This window comes from Macrotis lagotis, chromosome 1 (assembly GCF_037893015.1).
Source record: "Macrotis lagotis isolate mMagLag1 chromosome 1, bilby.v1.9.chrom.fasta, whole genome shotgun sequence".
NCBI lineage: Eukaryota > Metazoa > Chordata > Mammalia > Peramelemorphia > Peramelidae > Macrotis > Macrotis lagotis.
Genome location: NC_133658.1, coordinates 240,705,564 through 240,723,007, shown reverse-complemented (window position 1 = coordinate 240,723,007; position 17,444 = coordinate 240,705,564). Strand labels below are relative to the sequence as shown.

Sequence of the window (17,444 nt, the reverse complement as noted above, 5' to 3'; positions counted from 1 at the left end):
TTCAAAAGGATGGAAGAATGGGCTTAATCTAATATTTGAAGGTCTGTCAAGTGTAAAACTTATTCTATGTAGCTCCAGAGGATACAGAGAAAATCAGTTGATGATAGTTACAGGAAGGCAGATTTCAACTCAACTTTCCTAATTCAATTCAACAAACATTTGTTGAACTCTTAAGCATTATGCTAAGGATGCAAAGATAAATGACCTATTTGTTGCATTCCAGGGTCTACATTTAATTACAATGTAAAAATAAATAAAATAAGTGCTTAAGAGAAGTGCAGAAAAAGACACTAAGAGTTCTGAGAAAAGAGATTATCACTTCAGCTTGAGGGAATCCAGGAAGGCTTTATGAAGTAGTTATTAAGTGCCTACCATGTAGTAGGTGTTGGGTAGTTCTGGGAATATAAAGAAAAAATGAAGATAAGGAGTTCACAGTCTAGTGAGAGAGACAATGTGTAAACAACCATGGACTAACAAACTAGATACAGGATAAATTGGTGATAATCAATAGAGGGAAAGTGATAATGTAAAGGGAACCAAGAAAAGGCTTCTTTGTAAAAAATAGAATTTAGCTAGGACATGAAGGAAGCCAGGAAGGGCAGGAGTTGGAGATGAGGAGGATAGAAAACACAGGCATGGAGGCACTCATTGAAAATGCTTGAGTTTGGAAGGTAAGATATCTTGTTCAAGCAAGAGTAAGAAGGCCAGTGTCACTGCATTGCAGAATATTTAGGCAGTCAGTGTAAGGAGCAAAAAGACTGAAAAAAAAAAAAAGAGGAAGAACCAAGTTAGAAAGGACTTTGCATGTCAAGAAAATCAATTTGTATTTGATCTAGGAAGTGGTAAAGCCCAGTTTTGTTGACTGAGCAGCAAGGTCAGACTTGTTTTTTAGGAAGATCACTTTGACAGTTAAATAGAGGATAGACTGGGGTGAGGGCTACACTTGAGGCAAGGAGACCTACTATGAAACTGTTGCAATAGTCCAGGTATGAGGTGATGAGCCTTGGTCTAGGATGGTAGTAGTGTCAGAGAGAGAAGGGGGCATATACAAGAAATGCTATGAAGATAGAATTGACAGGACTTTTAACAGATTAGACATGGAAAATGAGAATGAGTTGAGAATAACACCTAGGTTGTGAGCCTGGGTGACCAGGAGATTGGTGGTATTCTCAATAGCAATAGGAAAAATGAGGAAGAAGAGAAGACTTGGAGGGAAAAAATATTGAGTGTAGTTGTGGACATGTCAAGTTTAAGAATTCACTGCACATCCACTGTGAGATATCCAAAAGGAAATTGGAGGGTCAAGACTAGAGGCCAGGAAAGAGATTAGGGTTGGATAAATTGATCTGGGGATCATTAATATAGACATTGGGAGGGGAGGGGAGAGAACCAAGCACAGGGCCTTGGGGATCATCTATAATTAGTAAACATGACTTCAAGATCCAGCAAAGTAGACTGAATAGGAGCAGTCAAACAAGTAGAAAGGAGAGAGTAGTGTCATGAAAACCTAGAAAAAAGAGCATATCAAGGACAAGAATGTCATCCATAGTATCAAAACCCTTAGAGAGGTCAGAAAGATTGGGATTGAGTTTGGGAATTAAGAAGATTATTAGGGGGAAGCTAGGTGGTGAAGTGGATAAAGTATCAACTCTAGAGTCAACAAGAACTGAATTAAAAGCCAACCTCAGACACTTGATACTTACTAGCTGTGTGATCTTGGACAAATCACTTAACTTGTTGCCTCACCAAAAACAAAAAGAGAGATTTTTAGGAACTTTGGAGAGAGTAGTTACAGTTGAATGATTAAGTCTGATTATAAAAAGTTAAGATGGGGTGAGAGGAAACGAAGCAGAGACAGCCATTATAGATGACTTTGCCAAGGAATCTAATCATGAAAGGTAGAAGAGACATAGGATTATCTCTAGCAGAGATGGATGGATTGAGTGAGGGTTTTTGGAGGATGGAGGACACATAGGTTTCTTTTAGGCAGCAGGAAAGTCACTAGTAGAAAGGGAGAAGCTGAAGATTGGTTAGAGAATGAGTATGACAGAAGGGTCTATTGAAGGAGAGATAGGAAAAAAATTCAATAAATGGAGCTGGCTACATGTGAAAAATAGTTTGCTGTCCATAGAAACCATAGAGTCATAGGCAGTGTTGGAAAAGATGAATTCCATCAATAATATTCCTCAGTTGCTCATTGAAGCTCTGTATGGAGATTTTCAAGGATGGGGAGGTGATCACTCACTCCCTGAGGTAACTATTCTATTTTTGGATGGCTCTATTAGGAGAGTTTTTCTTTTGTTGAGTCTAAATTTTCCTTCTTGTAACTTTTATATATTTACTACTTCAACATCTCTCCCAACCACTCACTCAGATTTTAGCAAAACAAGTCAAATCTCTCTTCTAAATGATAGACCTTCAAATATTTGAAGATGGTAACCATGTTTAGAATGGTAACTAGCAAATTGACAAGGCAAGTATCACAAAATATACCTGGATGAAAACTGCATCAATCAAATCAAATGTTGTAATTCATGATGTGGAGATGATAAAAATAAGTGGAAACAGGAATAGGAATTAGACCTATTTCTATATGATTTTCTTAATATAGAGATTTATCTGATGAGGAAACTTCTAGAGGTCAGCATCTTCTCTTCAAGTTATAGTCACAGGGAGTAACTGAGAGCACAGAAATATTGTGTCTTCCCTAGGATCATATCCAGTATTCCTCAGAGATAATACTTGAATCTAGGTCTTTCTGACTTGTCCACTATGCCTGGTTAACCTCTCAATATAATAAATAATTAATAAAAATTCAATTGCTTAAGATGAATATTAGTTACCATAGAGAAAAAGTTGGCAAACTATAGGCCATGGACCACTGTCTATTTTTCTATAGCCTGCAAACTAAGAATACTTTTTACATTTTTTAAATAGTTGAAAAAAAATCAAAAGAAGAGTATTATTTCACAAGTGAAAATTATATGAAAATTATATATGGTTTGTGTCCATAAATAAAGTTTTATTGGAACACAGCTACATGCATTCATTTATGTTTGTCTATGGTTGCTTTCATCCTGCAATGGCAGAACTGAGTAGTTGCAAGAGAGAGACCATCAGTGTATTACAAATCACAGTGTTTCAATTATAACTCAGACCCAAATCAAGTGCTACTAACCCTGAATTGAAACATTTTATTTATTTTTACAATCAGTGCATACCCATGGTGTCAGTAACAAGTTACGTCAAGCTGTTTCATACACTTCTTGTGCTATCAAAAGTTTAAAAAAAAAAAGCAAGACCTCCATTCTCATACAAATCTATAATGGATTTATTTTCCATGCTCAAACTACAGTTCCAGCAGTTTTTTCCAACTCTCCTATAAGTGCAAAAGAATGTCCACATTTCAAAATCCATTTAATCATGCAGTTAAAGAATTTCCATCTAACTTTCAATAAGAAGTGATTAAGCTGTAGTGTAAATAACATATTAAAAGGAAATATCAGAAGAATTATAGCATTATGGAATTAAATAAATGCCTTCTAAATGATAAATATACTGTTATAATTATAAACTCATGGATTGATATCAGTATCTGATAGTATCCATCTATATAAAAAGACAATTTTAAAGATGAAATACATAAAATCTCATTCTATATTAGACTTAACAGATGAACAATTTTAATCAATTTTGCTAATAATAACTTTTAACTCCAATTAAGCAAAATGCTATTCTAAAATAAAAGAATTTCATTCTTATCAGTCTTCTATTATAAAAAATTATGTTCATTATCATCAGGATTATTATTATATTTCAAATTTCATCAATAAATATATTATAGAAACTTAATATTTCTCATTATAGATGTACCCACATAATGTATTTGCTTTTGTTTCTTGATCTACAAAGTCTAAGATATTTATTATCTGGCCCTTACATAATGACTTTGTTGATCACTATAATAGAGATTTATAGCTGCTGAAGGAATATATGCAACGAATTTTTGTACCCACTATATTTCTTTGTCATTATTAACATTACAGCTCTGCTGATTCAAGTTCTTCCCATCTCCCCTGTCTCTTCTTCAAGATAAAATTCCCTGATTTCTTCATTGTATCTTTGCGTGACATGGTTTTTAAGAACGTCATACTGTTTACCCTCTGCTAAATGCACTCTAGCTTGCACTCAGGAACACAACATCCCAAATGTGGTCCAACAGGGACAAAATCCAGTAGGACTATTGCCTACATCATTCTGGGTATTATATTGCCATTACTGAAGTCTGAGAACATGTTAGCTTTTCTGGCAGTCCACATTGCACTGCTGACTCATACTGAGAACCAGCAAGTCCATTAAAACTTTCAAGGTGTGAGAAGCTCCAGAAGCTATCACCTTGGGAGATAAGAGTACAGTACATACCTGAAGGACTTGTCAAATATAAAACTGTATTATATTCCTTCCCTTTCTTGCTATAACCACAACTACTCAAGAAAATTCTAGAGATTCCTAAAATAGTACCTACCTTAGAGCACCCCACCTTTCTCTCTTATTTCCAGAACTCCCACTTATTACTGGAGTGTAAGTCCTAAAGAATGACTCATTACTTCTCCCCTCAGGGTTCTAGGGGTAACCCTGAGAGATTAGAAGTAGGATAAACCCACATCTAATGTGTTCCTCACTGATTATCAGCCAGCCAAATAATTAATTTTGAGAATAATGTGGTATAGTAAGAACAGTTGTTACAAAAACTTTACCCTTTGAAATATGTACAAAGTCCAGGGGAACCAATTATGATTTCTCTTCATTCTCAAAGAAGATCATGACATCAGGGGAAGTGATGCTATGATAAACTGTCTCTAGTGGCCAGATATGAATCAGGACAAGTGGAGATGAGCCTAGATATGAGGCAATCAGAGTTAAGTGATTGCCCAAGGTCACAGGGCAGTAAATGTTACCTGTTTGAGGCTGAATTTGAACTCCTGTCCTCCTGACTCCAAGGCCAATGCTCTATCCACTGCAACAACTACCTTTCCAGGGGAATCTAAGTTTAGTGGCAAAGGGGGAATTCACAGCTCCTGATTGGATATATATCCTCTTTTCTCTCCTAATTTCTCAGTTATTTCTTCACCAAAATGACTGTTCTCCATCTACCATCTTTATCTCCCCTCCCCTTTGCAATCTTATATTCAGTTATGATAAATAAAATGGTTTTTGCCTTATCTCACTTTTATTTTTTATATATATATATTTTTAAATTTAAACCTAAATACAAGATGAGAAAAAAAAGCATTGCCATGTACACAGCAGACCATAAGAGAGGACTGAATGTAAAACAATAGTTTTCCACTTCAAGAAAAATCTATATAATAAATACTTCACATTGTTTTCAAAGCTGCTCAGTTTTTCTTTATTTCCTTGTTGGTTTTCTTTTGCTCTCTGCTGTTCCCTTTTTATTTTATTACCCTGTCATCTCTCCCACTCTAAGAAGGCTATATGTAAGTGGATATATATTTATATATATATATATATATATACATATATAAATGTATACATATACTCATATGTATATATATATTTTCTCTTATCATGTTTCTCTGAAAGTAGATATAGCATCTTTCTTCATAAGGCTAAATTTTTCCATAATTTTTTCTAAATCAACTAACTCATCATTTTCTCTAGCATAGCAATATTCCAACCCAAACACAATCTATATTATCTTTAAACAGACCTAAAGACCACTTGTAGGTCATATCTATATCGTATCATACCTATCCCCTCCCAATGCCAGCATTTCTATTTGTATTAAAATGATGGTGTTTGTCCTTCACTCTCGAAGAAGACAGTTACATCAGGGGAGGTGATACCATGCCAAGCACATGAATTGGATTTGTGTGAGGTAGTGTTATACTAAGTCACCAGTCTCACTTTCTCCTCCAGAGACATCTGGGTCCAGTGACTAGATATGTTTTATAAAAAATAACTGAACAACAACAAATTAGAATGTAAGCTCTTTGAGAAAATGGAATGTTTGCTTGTATTTTTATTTCCAGTGCTTAGCACAGTCCCTAGTACTTAATGTTTTTTATCTATTATTTACCCATCTCTCATTATGGAGGCCTCATGAAGATTACCTAGGATGCAAAGAAGTTTCTCTGTGGTTTCTGTCTCAGATAATCTCCAAGGGTCAGAACTCTTACAGAATTCAGAGCTGCTTTTCTCTCAACCCTGAAGAGAACACTCTCCTTAATGTTGCTCTGGAAGAGGCATGCATAAACTGTCTTCTCAAAGGTCATCTGAAATTTGACTAAATACCAAACTGAATCCTTTCTCTGACATGCACAGGCCCTAATTCTTTAATCAATTCCAATAAAATTCCTTTATGACTGTCCCATTTCATCCAATATCTCAAAAGCACTTCTCAAATTGATTAAGGATTTGTCTGAATTTAATTTACTTCTTTTATTTGTTGAAGATGAAATGCATAAGAAATATGATTCTGTTTGATAACACTATCAAGGTACAGAGAAGGTTATTAATTACACAGTAACAATTAGTATTAAGGGTTTGGGAAAAATCCTCTTAAATTTATAAATAACAATATTTATTTTCAAAATCCAACTTTATTTTATTTTCAGTATAGACTTCTCTCATTCCCACCTCCTCCTCTTCCCCCACCCATTAAGAAGGCAAGAAAAACGAACCTATTACAAATATGTATAACCAAGCCAAACAAATTCCCACATTAGTCAAGTCAAAAAAAATTATTCTTTAATTTGAACTCTGACTCCATCAGCTCTTCTTCTGGAGATAAAATCTTAATGTTACCCAAATCTCAAACCCTATCGGTAAAGGACTTTATCTTCACTGGTGGAGATCAATACATGGTGTCTGTGGGAGGAGTAGGATAAAGTCTACAAAAGTTGGGAAGAAGAGATCAGATCTTTTCAGTCTCTTCAGGCTCTTGTGTATTTTCAGCTGCATTTGGCTTCCATCTTTGCTACAGAAGATGCTCAATGCCACTCTCCAGATTACTAAAGGAAGAAAAAGACTATAGAAAGAAGCTCCATCCTATGGCTCAAGACTTCTGGACTTTTGGGTGAGATCTTAGATTCTCTTTCTTGGTTAAGCTGAGCTACCTTGCTCCTAATGAGAGAGCTTCTCCACTCTACTGACTGTTATATACTTTTCCTGACTTCTGTTTTGTTATTGTATTGTATTGTATTATTTGCTATTTACTGTGCGTGTTCATTGGAGAACTGGAATTTTATAAGAAGAAAGTTTGTATATAAACTTTGTTTAGAAAAGTGATCAGGAGTTTAATTTGAACCTAAAGATCATATCCCTTAAATTCATAAAATTTAAGGAAACAGATAGATATAATTCTAGACTGATAGCCCCTCTCTCTGAGGACTGCAGAGTTGTGGCCAGCTTCTGGCCCCAGACTCCTGCTTCCCCTCCTTGCAGGAATTAAAGTCTCCCTTGGAGAAGATTGCAGGGAGATGTTAGAGATGCCTTGCCTGAGAGCCACTCATAACACACTCCATGCTCCACTAACATTTATTGAGTCAACTAGATAGGGGCAGCTAGGTGGCGTAGTGGATAAAGCACCAGCCTTGGAGTCAGGAGTACCTGGGTTCAAATCCTGTCTCAGACACTTAATAATTACCTAGCTGTGTGGCCTTGGGCAAGCCACTTAACCCCATTTGCCTTGCAAAAAACCTAAAAAAAAAAAAAAGAGTCAACTAGATGGTCTTGTTAATGGAGCATTGGACTTGGGAGTCAGCTTCAAATCAGTTTCAAATATTATTAGTTGTATGATCCTAGGCAAATCAATTAATCTCTGTTTGCCTCAGTTTTCTCTTTTAAAAAAATAGGAATCATCATAGCCTTACCTCTTGGGCTAGTTGTGAAGATCAAAGGCAATATTTGTAAAATTCTTTGCCAACCTTAAAGTACTATATAAATTCTAACTATCATCATTATTGTCATTATCTACTAGATGCAAGAGAAGCAGTATGATACATGGATAGAGAGCCAGTCTTAGAGTCTGAAGACCTTAAATCAAACATTATTTCTTACCTAAATTGACTGTGTCACCCTAGATGAATCATTTAAGCCTATCTGTGCCCCCAGAACAACTCTCTCAGATCAATTCAGTATAGTTGCTGATCTGTCTGGCCAATGGAAGTTCCTGTTGGAAGTCCCTTACGTTAATGAAATCACGGGTTTAAACAAGACAGAAAAAGTGCCAGCTCCATGGGTGTGTTTGGGATTTGTTGTGGCATAGTAAGCACTTAATAACTTTATCAAAAGAATAAATTTCCTCTGAATTCAGAGGCAAGGAGCAACATCCCAAGGAGAGCACAGAAGACTTTGTTCTTTTAACTGTACAGATTCTGATCCTGTAAATGCAGACACCTGTCTACCCCAAGAGAGTTTCATAATTTCCAGTTAGCTGGGTCTCCACCCTTCTCCAAGCAGGTCAGAGGGACCTGACCCAGGGTCCTCAACTCACCCGCAAGGCTGGCAAAGAGCTAACTTGATCCATGGTCAGGGTGGCCTCCTTGTAATACTTGCCCCTGGGACACAGCTTGCAGAAGGTATCATGAATGCTGAAGAAGAGAAAGAGAAGGGGGGAGTTACTGAAGGCCCTGCTTTATCAACAGCACTTTAAGTTTTACATCTGGAATTTCAAGTCAAGTCCTAGAAAATCTTGATTTCTTCATCACTTGCCTGCAAGATCAGCTTGTCTTCCAATGGAGAAACATTTCTCTCATGTTACCAAGCTCTTAGAAGCCTAGTCTTTAAGAGAGAAACAGAGACAGAGAGAGGGAGAGAGAAATAAAACAGATCCTGCTCTCAGGGAGTTTACATTCCACTATAAAGTCAGGGCAAAGAGAGTGAAGGAAAGAGAAAGAAATCTAACATATATACAGATACGTATAGTATAAGAAATACTGAGACAGGAGCAAGACTAATGACTGAGGAAATCAGGGAAGCCTTCATAGAAGATGTGGCACCCCAGGTAAGGTTTGGAGAAAGACTAGGATTCTAAGGGGTGGCAGTGAAGAAAGAGGGCATTCCAGACATGGAGAATAAATAGTCTGTGTGACAGCACAAGGAAGATAATAGAGAGTTGAGTTTGGGGAGTAGTAGGTCCATTTGGCTGGAATGCAGAATTCAAGAAAGAGATGAATATGAAGTTAGGTTGGAAGAATAAATAGGAAACTTGTTTAGGGCCTTAAGTTTGAGACAAAGAAATATAATTTTATCTTTTAGGCAATGCAACATCATGAAAGGCTGTTAAATAGAAAAATTACATTCAGTATAATTTAGGAATTCCTTGAGAAAGATTTATATTCCACAAACTAAGATCAGTTAATTGATCAGCAAGTTGTTTTCCAAATGCCTCCAGGATATTCATCACCATGTTGGAATCAAAGAAGAATTCTAAGAAGAAAAGTTTTGTTAATAACAGTTTCTTTTTGTTGTTCAATCATTTTCTAGTTGTGTCCAATTCTTCATGATACCATTTAGGGTTTTCTTTACAAAGATATTGAAGTGGTGTGCCATTTCCCTTTCCAACACATTTTACAGATGAGAAAACTGAGGCAAACAGGGTTAAGTGACTTTCCCAGGGTCACACAGCTAGTAAGTATCGAGGCTGAATTTTTAATCAAGTCATCCTAACTTCAGATCCTGTGCTTTTTTTTTCACTGTGCCACTTTATATGATCAATTTACAAAGTGCTTTCAGATCTTATTTGAAACCTTACACTTAACCGATGAAGTAAACAGGAATTATTAACTCCATTTTACAGATGAGAAAACTGATCAAATCTATAACTAATTATAATATTATAATAATCATAGTATATATTATTAATGTAGAAAATGATGTTTTAATAGATGATGCTGCCATACCAAATACTTAAACTCTCCAAACTACATGGAGTGAAAAGCTTCCAAAATAGAGAAACATAGAGAAAGAAAATTCAGCATCTACTAAATGTCTAGCAAAACACAAGTTAATGATTAGATTGATTAGATCAAGACCTGTCTATTTTTCTTAAACCAACATATGACCAATCAAGCAATCAATCAACTAGCATTTATTCCCAATACTAAAAAATACATACCTCAAAATATCCTTGAGAATTAAACAAATAACCTGTATAGGAAATGAACCACAATCATTTAAAAATAACAGATTGATAAAAAATTAATAAAAAGAGCAATGTTCCCAATGGATAGCACAATCTATTGTCACAATTTCCAAACTATGTAAAATATTTTCAAAATATAGTGACCATGCAAAAGAAATTAAAATCATATAAGAACAAAATTATATGTCCCTAACACCCTTTATGCTATTATAATTGTCCTAAATGTGCCTTTGGTAAGCCTATAAATTGTACACATCTGATATGTATAGAATTGTTTGCATATTGTCTTCCCCACAAGAATTGAGTTCCTTGAGGGCTAATTCAATTTTCCACCCTTTCTTTAAATCCCCTTTATCCACAGTATTTGACTCACAAATACTTAACTTGACATCCTAATATTAATCAGTTATAGGGGCAGCTAGGTGGCTCAATGTAGAGAACACCAGTCCTGTACTCAGGAGGATTTGAGTTCAAATCCAACTTCAGACACTTAATAATTAACTAGCTGTGCGACCTTGAACAAGTCCATTGCCTTGCCAAAAAAAAAAAACAGAAAACATATTACTCAGTTACAAAAAAAAGTTACTATATCTATTTACACAATAGTTCCTAGAATATAAAATTACAACAAGAGAATAACTTATATGCAGAGTACATCATGCAAAATACCAGGCTGGGTAAATCAAAAATCAGAATTAAGATTGCTAAAAGAAATATCAACAATTTCAGATATGCAGATAATAACTACTCTGATGGCAGAAAATGAAGAATTAAGAAACCTCTTGATGACAGTGAAAAAGGAAAGTATAAAAAAACTAACCTGAAGATTAACATAAAAAAACTAAGATCTTGGCAACTGATCCCATCATTTCCTGACAAACAGGGGAGGAGAAATGGAAACAGTGTCAGATTTTATATTCTTGGGTTCCAAGATCAATACAGATGATGACAACAGCCATGAAATTAAAAATCCTAGCTCCTTGGAAGGAAAGCTATGGCAAATCTAAGCAGCAAACTAAAAATCAGACTTCACTTTGCTGACAATGGTTCACATAGTCAAAACTATGACTTCCACTAGCAACATATGACTGTGAGAACTGGACTATAAGGAAAACTGAGCTCCATAGAATTGCTGCTTTCAAATTGTGATGCTGGAAAAAACTTTTGAAAGTTTGTTGAACAGCAAGGAGGTCATAGCAGTTACTATTTAAAGAAATTAACTCAGATTATTCCCTGGAAGGTTAAATACTGAAGTTGATTTAAATATTTGACCACATAATGTTAAGACCCTGCTGCTGGGAAAGATTGGAGGCAAAAGGAGAAGGGGATGGCAGAGGACGAGATGAAGAGATAGTGGTGTCATGCAAGCAATGAACATGACTTTGAATCCTCTTCAGGTGATAATGGCAGATGGAAGGACTTGACGTTGCTATGATCCACAAGGTCACAAAAAAATTGGATACAACTGAACTACTGGACAACACAGATAAACCAAGTGTTTTGTGATTTATTCAATGTGCCAAATTGATGTTACTTTTTGAAACTCTGGAATTTTTGACTCATCCTTCTTGTTCCTCAGTCAATATATTGTTTTCTTCTAAGTACTTATAGATTTAGTGACATGAGTTATGAATGCTTTATATAAAGTATATGAACAAATAATTGGCCCAGAGTTGATAGATCACTGGCATCTTTTAGTTGTAAATATGTCAAGTCTTTTATTAAGAAAAATTGAGTCAATTCTATTTCATAGAAACTAATAAAACACTTTGCTAATAATTTGTGTGATACTATGAAACCAATGGTTAACTGAACCAATAATTATAGATCTTATCTACTGCTCTTTCCAGTTTCATAGAGAAGTTAGAGTTTCTGTCAACTACCTTGATATAACTGTTTTATTCTTTATTATATTAATGCTTTATTAATATCTATCACATTTGATCCAACTTGCAATTTTTATTGTATTGAGTTTCTTGTGACCATGCAGATCAGTGGTTTCCAATATGAAAGACAATGGTTTTAGTTCAAGGGAGTTGTGAACTGAATGGTATATGATCAAACAGTCAGCATTGTCAATCATTAGTAGTCTACCAGACTTTATATATAAAGGGATAATAGAAGGAAAGAAATTTGTCCCATTATTTTTTCTAGCTGAACACCTTTGAAAAAAATGAGAACAAGATGCAGAACAATAAGTGATAACAATTTGGATGAATTTATCTAGCTCATAACATGATTTTCCTCACAAAAACTCTGTGAAATTGCATTCTGTTTTGAAGACAAATAAATTCATTGAGGCTAGAGGATAGATCCAAGGTCATATAACAGAAGAGCTAGGGGTGAAACCCAAGGCTTTAAATCCTGGTTCCATACTTTTTCTACTTTTTCACATTTTTTTTCCTGAACTTCAGTTTTATATCTCTAACTTCCTAGAACCGGGAAGCAGATAGATGATAATGAGATTACAATTGCTGGTCCTGGAGTCAATTTCCTCAACTATAAAACAGGGATAATAACAGCATCTACTTGCCATGATTATTGTGAAAATCAAATGAAATTATATTTGCAAAGTGTTTAGTTCATGTTTGTCATATGTTTACATGTTTAATATATACTTGTTCTCTGCCACCACCACCCCACAGGACATCTCCAAACTGGCTACCCTACTGTTGTCTCCTCAACAAACCTAAAGTCAATTCATCTTGCAGGGTCTGAAGCAGAACAATGGCTTAGGCATTAAGAATCTTGATTTTGAGTCTCTTTGGGTTCTTATACAAGTCAATTAAGGCAAGGAATTTAAAACAGCAGCAGTCACTTTTTCAGTAAGCTCCTCTGTTCCTAGCTTAGAGTCAGGTCCATGGGTATCAGTCTACCCTGAAGCCCTCTCCAGGACTGAAGCAGCTGTACAATCAGGGAGGCAGCAAAGTTAAGCTATGGGAGCAAGAAGGTAAACCCTGATGCCAATAGACCCATCAAAGTCATAGAGCCTCTCTGCATCTCTAACACCAAAATCTGGGAAGCCCCAAATCTTTAGTTTGAACTTCCTAAGATCAGCTTTATTCTGTGACTTCAGATCTAATAGCATTAAAAAGGGAGAACAGGAGTGACATATTTTTCATCTCCTTGGGTAGGCTGAGTTGTTAATTCCAGAGGGTCTGGAGCTCTTGGGTTGTTTCTTTGCATGTCTACTTTTGTGTCCCGCATTTGTCATTGGAGATGTCTCATGCATTGGCTATTCTGAAAGCTGTCAATGTTTTAATCACAGAATATACCAGAGTTTGGATAATAATGACTTCCATAACTTCAGTAGGGATCCTTGGAATCCTGTCCTTAAGGGACAGTAATTTTAAATCTACCAAGTGTGGTAAAGCATTAGTAATTGAGGAAATGTCCATCAGTGGCTTCACATGTTGTGGTATGTGTTTGTGATGGAACTATTGTGCTATAAGAAATGATGAAGGTGTGTGATTTCAGAAAAACCTAGAAAGACATACAGACAGCTGCAAAGTGAAGTAGGCAGAACCAGACTATTGTACATAGTAGCAACAATATTATAATAGTGATCAGCTGTGAAAGACTTAGCTACTCCAATCAATACAATGATTGAAGACAAGTCCAAAGGCTTCATGATGAAAAATGCTATTCACCTTTCTTTCACATAACTGCAATATTGTGACAATGATCAGCTGTGAAAGACTTAACTAATCAATGCAATGATCCAAGACAATTGCAAAGGATTCATGATGAAAAATACTATTCATCTCCAAAGAAAGAGTGCATTTTTCTTGATTTTTTTGACAACACGGATAATATGTTTTGCATGCCTTCACATGTATAATGGATATCATAAAGCCTACCTTCTCAGTGGATGTGAGAGGGAGAGAATTTGGAACTCAAAAAACATAAATGAATATTAAAAAATAAATAAATGATGAAGGAAAGAAAAAATAAATCTTCTAAGTTTCCTTTTAATGTTCATCTAACCTTGCCTCCTCATTTTACAAATGAAGAAAACTGAGACCTGGAGGGGTTAAGTGACTTGTCTAAAGTTACATAACTAAGCAAATGTCAAAATTCAAATAAGAATGCAGATTCTTTCATTCCAAATCCAGGGCTCTTTCTACAGCACTATGTTGCCTTTTTTGACAAAGCCTCCTGAATCCTACTATATCATAGGATCCTGACACAAATAGTATGGTTTCCCAAATGGTTGAGAAGTCCTTATGTTTAAGGATTGATAGTGAAATGCCTCTTAGACACAATGCATGCATCTCTCCCTGCCATAAGACATTTTTCTGTGTGTCCAAATAGGGATCAATGGATTCTAAATGGAGGTCTGTAGTCATTGCTAATGGACTCCAAAGTCTCAACAATTTAAAAGCTCACAAGGCAGTTTGATTATCAATCAAGCAGCTACTGACAGCAGCTTTATTCCACATCTTGCTGTCAGACAGGGGGAAAAAGGCTATAACCAAGAGTCCCTAAGCTTCTCCCAGAAACTTTTACCCCCCCATCTTCTCTAGTGAGCTCAAGCCCTAAAAGTGTCATTATCTTCCAGCTCCCAGGTTAAGAGACTAGACAGACTCTCTTCTATGTCATATTCTCCAGAAACTCATTATCCTACAAATGAAATTAGTTATGTAACTTAAACCTCCTAAGATTATTTCCATCTAGGATGCAGGTCTTCACCATACATGCAAATTCCCCATTGCCAGTTATACACCCTCTCCTGCCACTTTTCAGCTTTTTTCCCCCCTCCTTTAGATTGTTAATTTCTTGAGAGCAGAGACTATCTTTTTGCCTTTCTTTGTATTCTAGCACTTAACTGTGCTTTCTCACTCTGATCTCAGGTCAATAATCTGAGAAGAGAGAAAGTGGAGATGGAGACAACTGACCCAACCAGGACTAAGCATCCTCCCAAACTGAGTATCTCTCGGAGATCGAAAAATACACTTACCATAAGATCTCATTCCTGGTCAGAAAGGTCAGCACCTGCAATTAATCATAGCTTCATTAACCTGAGAGTCATAGGTTCCCAAGAATCATGGAGGGAAGGACCAGGTGCCCATGTTACAAAAGGGAGAAGGAAATAACAATTGGACCCGACTCATATAACAACCTGGGCAGGAAGTGGAGTTGCAATCATCAGCTTCTTTTCTCATATAATTGTTTAGGAGCCACTTGGAAATGGTAAGTGAGTACTAGGGACTGAACTATGACATGGGACAAAACTAAGAACTGGATGCAAGGATCAGGCCAAGACTGGGAGAGCCTTAAGCATCAGGTGAAGAAGATGGGAAGGGGAGGGACAGGACTGAAGGGACTGATCTATTCTGGATGAGTGATTTTAAAACATTTTGGTCCTAGAATCTTTTTACCCTCTTAATTGTTGAAGACTCATCAAAGAGTTTCTGTTTACGAGAGATATCTAGTGGTATTTACTATATTAGACATTAAAATGTCTTAGTATTATTATAAAAATAGTTTATCTTTACAGGCTCCCTGAAAAGGTCTTAGATATACCCAAGGGTCTCCAGGTCATTCTTTGAGAACCAATGATCTAAAATCATGATGTGGCATCAGAAGTATGGTAAGGTTTGTCTTTCCTTACTAGCATTTTTTTAGAATTTTGGACATATGGACTGGAGATGGTCCAAGGGACAACATTACCAACCCTACCCACCTGATATTCCTCCAATTCCTCCCAGCTCATGGGGTGCCTTAAACACTGACCCATTCTTATTTCTTGTGACTTTTCTCTCCTCCTGAAGTCTGTACTGTAGCACCCTACACTCTAATAGGAACCTTCTGTCTCCAGTGTATGGTCATTGATAGACCTGGTTACCATGGTGACAAGCTATTCCACTTCCTGCCTATTCTATTTGAGATTAAGAACAAAGGGGTCAGGAGTGAAGATTTTTGTGGTTCCCAAGTTCAGTAGGTCCTTGTACACAGAAGCATTGGTGCCAGTGGACATTCCCCAAATCCTAAATGGAACCAGCTCTTTAAATCTTAGGGTCATAGACTCCTGAGGATAAAAGGGCCTTCTCAGGTTCACCTAGTATATTTCCCTACCTCCAGGATGAACTGAACTCAAATTTCAGTCAAATAGATATTTTCAATATACTTACAGCTCTGTGAAGAATTATATTCCATATCCTTCCTTGATAAACCATCTCAGTATGTCCATATTATCTCTCCTGGGATATATCTCTTATGAGATTCAATCTAAACTCATTTTTTGTGCTGCTGTCCCCTTTGCACTCTGGGAAAAGTCATAGAGAAATGTATCCATTCATTTCTCAAGCTTCTCTAAGGCAGAGCATACCACTAGGTATTGAAAGACTTCTACCTTTACTTCCCTTATAATTGAAAATGAAAGTCCACAGGTTTTACAAACTATATTATCTTCTTATGTAGTTTGTGGAAATATTAACACTTAGTACAATTCCAGATCCTGATCACTCCAGGTCCCATGATTTCATTCAGTTCTCTACCACTCAAAGTCCACATACATGGGCCAGCTGAAATGAATAAGATGAATAAGACTCCATCTCTGACTTCAAGGAATGTAAAGTGTAGTGGGAAAGATAAGAGATATGTAGCATCTAGCAGAAATTATAATGCACTTCAATAAATGTTAAGTGCCTACAAGATAGAGACAGTACAGTTAGTCTAGGGTAAATGATAAAATGATGGACTAGGAGTAAAAAAGAACTAATTTAAAATCTCACCTCTATACCATCTCATACCTATCAGAGTGGTGATATGAGCAAAAAGGAGAATGTTGGATGTTGGAGGGGATGTGGGAAAACTGGGATAAAATACATTGTCAGTGGAGTTGCAAACTGATCCAACCATTCTGGAGAGCAATTTGGAACTATGCCCAAAAGGCTATAAAACTGTGCATTCCCTTTGATCCAGCATTATCACAGCTAAGTCCACATCCCAAATACATCCAAAAAAGGGAAAAAAAACCTTATTTGTACAAAAATATTTACATTTTTTTGGTAGTGGCTAACAATTAGAAATCAAAGGGATGTCCATCAACTGAGGAATGGCTGGACAAGCTAAGGCATATGATTGTATGGAAATATTATTATGCAATAATATTTAAAATGATAAGCAAGATCATTTCAGAAAACTTGGAAAGACTTACATGATGCATAGGAAAGTAAACAGAACCAGGAAAAAACTATACATGGGTCTAGCTATTTTGTTCGATGAACTATGAATGACCTATTCTCAGCAGTACAATGATCCAATACAATCC

At 36.1% G+C, this 17,444-nt stretch overlaps 1 protein-coding gene across 1 annotated transcript in view; it reads right to left on the bottom strand.

The window, feature by feature from the left end:
- The window catches only part of CIB4 (calcium and integrin binding family member 4), a 122,143-nt gene extending 106,150 nt beyond the window's left edge, over positions 1-15,993 (bottom strand). Inside the window, exons 1-3 of the mRNA XM_074209919.1 lie at positions 15,855-15,993; positions 15,129-15,163; positions 8,519-8,615 (exon numbers count right to left, since the gene is read on the bottom strand). Coding sequence (XP_074066020.1) covers positions 8,519-8,615; positions 15,129-15,163; positions 15,855-15,908 — 186 coding nt within the window. The 5' untranslated portion in view covers positions 15,909-15,993. The remainder of the gene's footprint in view (positions 1-8,518; positions 8,616-15,128; positions 15,164-15,854) is intronic.
- Between the last annotated feature and the right edge of the window lie 1,451 nt (positions 15,994-17,444).